Source organism: Mauremys reevesii, linkage group 10 (assembly GCF_016161935.1).
Source record: "Mauremys reevesii isolate NIE-2019 linkage group 10, ASM1616193v1, whole genome shotgun sequence".
Taxonomy (NCBI): domain Eukaryota; kingdom Metazoa; phylum Chordata; order Testudines; family Geoemydidae; genus Mauremys; species Mauremys reevesii.
The window spans coordinates 69,452,585-69,459,432 of record NC_052632.1 but is presented as its reverse complement, the minus strand read 5'-3'; the positions used below and the strand labels follow the sequence as shown (position 1 = coordinate 69,459,432).

At 41.8% G+C, this 6,848-nt stretch overlaps 1 protein-coding gene across 1 annotated transcript; it reads right to left on the bottom strand.

Annotated features, from left to right (window-relative positions):
- Window positions 1–293: 293 nt before the first annotated feature.
- ANKS4B (ankyrin repeat and sterile alpha motif domain containing 4B) lies at window positions 294–5,589 on the bottom strand. The gene is made up of 2 exons (XM_039493000.1): window positions 5,426–5,589; window positions 294–1,380 (listed from the first exon to the last, which is right to left on the bottom strand). Exons 1-2 carry the CDS (start codon window positions 5,587–5,589, stop codon window positions 294–296), a joined length of 1,251 nt encoding a protein of 416 aa, XP_039348934.1.
- Between the last annotated feature and the right edge of the window lie 1,259 nt (window positions 5,590–6,848).

Here is a 6,848-nt window from a genome sequence, read left to right as displayed (position 1 = left end):
ATGGACCTATCCTCCATGAACTTATCTAGTTCTTTTTTGAACCCTGTTATAGTCTTGGCCTTTCAACATCTTCTGGCTCTTTCTTTACCTATCTGCATACTCTTTCTTTTTGTCAGGATCTAAAGGTCATCCATTCAAACTGATGTTCTTTATTGGTCCCATTGTGCACTCCTAATCAGCTGGAAACCCCTTTGTCTTTTCCCATGGAAGATGCCTGAAAAGAACCATACATGGCTTGAAAATAGCAAAAGGATGATGAATTGATGCATAGTTATTGCAACAGGAACATTTATTTATAAGCGAGTATCTACAAGCTTTCCAGGTATCTCCAGTGCCTGCTTTCTTCTATCTGCTGCACTGAGGACTTTCTTCCTTGGGCCCAGCTGCATTTGTATGCTCAGTAGGTCTTCATCGGAGCATAGCATGAGGGCATCTAAATCTATCTTTTCTCTCATGAAGACAGGAATAAACTCATTCAGATTCTGTGATGCCAGAAATACCTCAAGAGGGGTGCTCTCAGCTTCATCATCATCCCATCCAATTTCATCCTCATTCCAAGGGACATCAAAATCATTTTCAGTATCTAGCTCACTTGCGCTCTCAGCCCTTTCATGCCGAAAAAGCACAGTTGGCATTTTAAAACTTATTTCTTCTTTCTCTGAGAACATCTCTTCAGCATTTATCCCTGCAGACAAATTCCGTCTAAACACAATATTGCCGAGACCTGGCCGTTTGAAAATGGACACATGCTCCTGCTCGCTATCATCTTCGGAAATATTTTTCCCTTTAAAGTCATTACATAATTCATCCTCATCTTTTTCACTGAATACATCCATCACGGTAGTTCGCCCAGCCCTATCATCTTCTTGGCCATTGCTTTGTGCTTCCTGATTACCTGCGTTTTCATCTTTCTTTTTTGCCTTCATCCTGAAGGTGTCCTTCAGATTTTTGGGGAAAGAGCCCAATGTATTTGGAATAAAGAAATTGGACACCTTTGTCCTGGAGGCTGTCGCACTGGTAGAACTCATCGATCCAAACTTTTCTTTGTTAAAATTCCTGGTCATTTCGTGTTGGTGTTTCTCTTGGCGCTTTTCACATTCTTTGATTTGTTTCTCAGCATTCCTCGGGGCCTGGGCTTTGAGTTTGGCGACTCTTTTGGGATTCATTGTACTCTGTTCGGTAGCAGCTTTGTCTAGGATTCTGACACATTCATGCTGGTCCCTGCTGGCAGCTGCATCCAGAGGAGTGCGCAGATCATTATCCAGGGCAAATATATTGGCACCGAAGTTAATCAAGAATGAGACACAGTGAATGTGACCATTAGAAGCCGCATGATGGAGAGGTGTGTTCCCCCAGATGTCACACTTATCAGGGTCACCGCTGAAAAGCAAAATAGGAGTAAGGTGGGCATGTCAAAACACAGCTCAAACATAGCACTCAACACAATGGGAATGAACTGTGATCCAGGGCCAAATTCAGTCCTGCTGTAACTGGATGCAGCTCTACTGAAGACAAGTGGGTGCAACTCCACTGTCTTTAATGGTGTGGCACCTGCTTAGTCCAGAGCTGAACATGGCTGGATGTGTGGCCTGAGCTCTAATCCCAGCACTGACACCAACTTCCTCTGTGGTGCTGAACAAACTCTTAGGGCTAGAACATGATGTGGACTACAGGCCCACATAGGCATAAGAACCGTCCTTTGTACCCTGGCATGGGGTACCCAGATCCTCACTACAGGCATTCCATGCTTGTTCACTAACCCCCTGGAGCAGAGGGGTGGGAAGTGGGTGAGGGCATGCTGCACCTGCCAACAAGCCAGCTAGTATGACTGAGGGGCTGTCATGCCTCATAGGCCAACAACAAATTACCATCTCCCTCTCCAGCCAAGGAGAAGCTGTTCAGGAATGGTGTTTCAGATGGGCACCTCAGAGAGTTTTACCATTGACTTCAATGGGAGGAGGATCAGACCCTAGATTCAGTGAAATCCTAGCCCCATTGAAGTCAATGGCAAAATTTTCATTGAATTCAATGAGACCAGGATTTCACTCAAAATGTTTTTAAGAATTATTGATGAGCCTTTCCTTTTGAATGTAAGATGCAGGCACAATGGGTGGAGACTACTGTATTCCACTGCCTCAGTAAATACTTACAGTCTCCATGGAAGCAACTTGATTGATAATTAATAGGTAAATTATTAGGAGCAAAGCCCTGATACTAGACATTTGTCTTCTCTGCAATTTTAAGTTTATGGAGGAGATGGTATGATAGGATTGCCACACTGGTAAATAGTACAATGGGTCAATGATATGATATAACCTTTTTCCAGAGGGTATGGCTGGAGAGTCTTGCGCCTGCATCTAGCAGGAGGTCAGACTAGATGATCATAATGGTCCCTTCTGATCTTGAATTCTATGATTCTATGAATTAAATATAGTTCAGAGAGAAGCTATCCTTTTTCTTCAACTCCTTTGTTCTTCTTAAACTGTTTTTGCCCCTGGGTTTTTAAAAGCAGAAACTCATTTGAAAATAAAATTGTCATATCCATTCCTTTTAATTTAAAGCCAGTGAGAAGTATAGTTTCTCTCTCCCTCTTGCATTAATTTCACACAATCCTGATGTCTATAGATGAGAATAAACTGGAATATTTTCTCTCATATTAGGCAGACTTAAATGATATTATCAGTGGGCTCAAAAGATAACTCAATTTTGTGCGTCCTTTTACCAGTGTGGTCACACTTTTTCACAGATTTTAAAGTTCAGAGCCTGGTTCACCTAATGTGAATGAAAGAGATCGTATCATCACAAAATCTCCAGCAGGCATCAATCTCTGGCATCAAATGTCACTGGAAGAGACGCTTTAAATGATTCACCATTAATTCTAAGTTATTTATTCAGCCCCCATTACCGTGGTATCTGAGCACCTCACAACTTCTACTGTATCCTCACAACCCTGTGACATAGGACAGTGTTACCACCCCCATTTTACAGCGGGGGAACTGGAGCACAGAGACTAAATGACTTGCCCTTTGTCCCAAGGGAAGCATGAGGTGAAGTAGGGAATTAAACCCAGTAAGGCTAGCATCCTTACTAGGCCATCCTTTCTCTCATTGCGATGTGTATTAAAAAGGTGGTTGCCTATGTCCATAATTTTAGCTGTCAATCATTTGTAATTATTTTCCCTTCTGATGCCTTCCATCCTAGCATCTCAAAGCACTTTGCAAACTAGGTGCTGATTCTAACTCAGCTCAATGGGACAATGGATAAAATTAGGCACGTGTTTATGGGTTTGCCCTCTTTGGGTTCTCTTGCACTCCTGGGCACGAGGAAGCAGCCTTAGGAAGCTGATTCTCCCAGTCACTGGGGTTGCAAATAGGGGGAAAGCTTTCTTGCTTTCTCCTCCCCTTGTGCAGTACACAGAGGCCAGGCAGGCACAATCTGGCCCTTTGTGACTGTGAGGGCAAAGTGCAATGTAGATGACAATGGCTCCTTATTACTGTGGTTTTGTTTTACATTAGAATGAATACGTTCCAAGCTTCAGAGCCTGAAAATCTGCAGCCATTCTGAGGAAAAACTTCCACTGTATGTGAGTGTCTTTGTCAGGAAACTGTAGAAAGCTGCTCTGCTTCGAGGATAAGAGGATTTTATTAAAAATAATAGCTACCAAGAAAATGCCATCTGACTGGAACCTCGTTTTAAAACCTTCCAAAATGCAGCATCTCCCAGAGACCCAAATGGACATTTTTCAGACTAGAATAGTGTCTCTGTGAGTCACCGTGGACTACCTACAAAGTCAGGGAATCTCAGGTTAAAATGGATGATGAGTTCCTGAAAGCTGTAACTACTGTTTGAGGCTTTCAATGGCAACAGCATCTCAAAGTTGTCCTGTCTCAAGCTAATTTGAATGAAAAAGATATCAGATTAAAAATGAAGAGAGAAAACAGTCTTGTGGGAGTTTGGATGCTCTGAGACACATGCCCTAACTTACACATCATACATGGGACATTGGAACCTAGGAAAATATTATCTTATCTTCTTTTTCTCTGTTAGTTGCTCCTTCTCATCTATCTTCTAAACACTGTGGGTCAAAAATTCAGCTGCTGTAAACTGATGTAGCTCTGCTGACTTCAGTAGCTTCAACAGAGCTATGTCAATATATAGCAGCTCAGGATCTATTTTTGCTTCTCCTAAGGTAATAGCGGTAACCACACAGTTTATAGGTCTCCTTTATGGGTAATAAAGTAATTACTACTGCCACACCTAAGATCAATGAGCAAAGAGGAACCTCTAGCTGTTACGCTTTACCATGCACAGAACCCATTTGCATTCTATAGTTTACATTCTGTCTTTAAGAAAAAGACAAAACATGTCTAAACAACCATTAATTTTTCATTGGTTTGCTGATCTTCCCTCTGGTTTATTGTACCCCATATGAAAGAACCAAATGGTTTAATTTCCCTCTCATACTAGAAAGAACATTTGTTTCAATGGGACCCAGCACAGGGAAAAAAAAAACATCCTCTGGTGAACCTTATTGCAGGATCAAAGCCTAAAAGACAGACTCAGAGGAGACAGAATACAGTGGATATTCTAGAGGAGGGAGTGACTTTTTATGTTATTTTTCGCTATTTGTACATTTAGTAATTAGAATTAGAAATATTACTGCTACCAAGTACCGAAGTAGAGAAAGCTCCTGGAGGAATACTCTATATTTAATTCCTTTTCAGTCTGCAGGAAGCCTAACTAAAACTCCAACAACAGCTCTGAATGCTGTCCAGGCATTACAACTGTTTCTAATACTACGAACAGCAGAGAAATCATAATTTTGTGTTCAGTCCTCTAACACACAATTCTGGTTTCCTTCTGAAAATCACTGTGAGGTTGTTAGGTATTTACATTTACAAAATATCTGTACTTTGGAAACAAGGGGCATTAACATTTTGATAAACTGTATTGTTTGCTGCTGTTGACTTATCAAGGAGGCATTTCTTTGCTGAGCCAGTTTCGAAGGATTATTAAAACAAAGGGTGTGACCCCCACCACTGAAGTCAATGGCCAATCTCCTATTGTTTTGAAGTGTTCATTGTGGAAGCTGCTCCATGAAGGCAGCCGCCTGTAGCCCCATTGACTTCAATGGGGCTCAATAGGAATACAGGGGTCTGTTCACCCAGAGCAGTTTACAGGATCAGGGCCTAAGGCAGCGTAACTGAAATGAAGAAGCTACTGAAACCAGGTATAAAACAGACTACAAATATTGGTTTAAATGTTAAGTCCCATTCCCACCACCACCATAACCCCAGCGTCACATTCAAGTCAATTAGAGAAGAAGGAATGATCTGTTTGCTCCACAATTTGCATTAATGGAAGCCAACTACTAGCTATAATTTTGTCTGGCAGGCTTTGGGAGACTAAGCACTGCTATGCTTACCCTCTCCTACATATGACTTCCACTGCCTCCAGGTACCCATGGTAAGCTGCCAGGAGGGTGGGTGTCATTCCGTCTTCATCTGAGGTATTGAGATCTTTTCTGGTGGCTTCTTTCAACAGATCCAGGTTGCCATCCGCGGCTGCTTTGTGATACCTGGTCGACATTTCCAATAGCTCCCAGGTCCCTGAGGCCGTGTCTCTCACTCTGAATTACAGCTGAGATGCACAACTGCACTTCCGCTACCAGGATAGTTAATTAATAATTACAAGCTGAGACGTCAGCTTCAGCAGGATAGAAATGAGAAGGCAAAGTTCATCCCCATAGAACTTGTCCAGATCTCTGCATAGTTAATGCAGCAGCTGTACAAATAGGTGTCTTGGTTTTCCAAAAGGATGACTGTGCCATTTGCCATTAACTTTAGTATTCTACATCTGAAAGACATCTGGGTTTCGTTCATCTACCATTGTCTCTACTTCCTTTTTTATACATATGGAGTGAAATTCTGACTACGCTGAAGTTAAAGGAAACTTTGCCATTGACTTACATGGGGCCAGGCTTTCACCATTGGTGTTAAGACGAATCCCGATTTTGACAGATGAAATACTGGAGGAAGAAGCATACCTTAAACTGGGCAGCATTTGCCATTACCATTTTGTAGCAGAAGCTGAGGAGAGCTAAAAGAAGATTGAGTAATAAAATGCCTCCTTATCATCTATCCTGGTCATGATCAACACACCTGCCATTTGACGTATTTTCTCCCCTTACTGTTTTCTATATTTAATTTGCACTTGACAGAATCCAAATGCAATAATTAGGAACAACAGTATTTGACACAGTGAGACTTTTACTATTTATTATATTCCCAGGAAGAGTAGTGGTAGCAATTACAAACCTGGCATTTTAGGTGAGTGAGGAGTGTAATTACTGACTGCAGTAAACCCTCATTCATTTCCCACAATGCATACCACATAATCCGGTGAGGCCTCTACACAGGTTTTTTTTTTTTTTTTTTTTCAGATTCTGGTTAGGAGATCTTCAAGAGATGAACTTTTCATATGTTTTCCTATATGGAGAAAGAGAGTTGGACCAGATTGATCCTGTAAGGGCATGGTCCATCCTCTGGTGCCCCAGAAACCTCTCAGACTCTTCAGTAAGTGGCAACTTTGTGTGAATTTATTTATATCACTGCCACCCATACAGTCATGCAGCAAAGGATTTACAGTACTTCTTGCTCTTTCCCACAGTGCCAGGGAGGAACTGCAGTCTCCCTTTTTCAATATATTAGCACTTACTAGATTCAGCTAGCTAAGGTCCTCACTCCCTTCCTGTGTCTTCTTTTATACCTCTCGGCTGATGGCTAACTGATTCATCAGCCCTCCCAGCCTGATCAGCTAATTAACTGTATATCCCCAATCAGCCTTCT

Excerpts from the sequence above, each read along its gene's own strand:
- ANKS4B (XM_039493000.1), bottom strand. The coding sequence starts at position 5,589 with ATGTCGACCAGGTATCACAAAGCAGCCGCGGATGGCAACCTGGATCTG. Across the intron at positions 1,381-5,425 it reads GAAGTCATATGTAGGAGAGG|CGGTGACCCTGATAAGTGTG; the intron begins GTAAGCATAGCA and ends TTTGCTTTTCAG.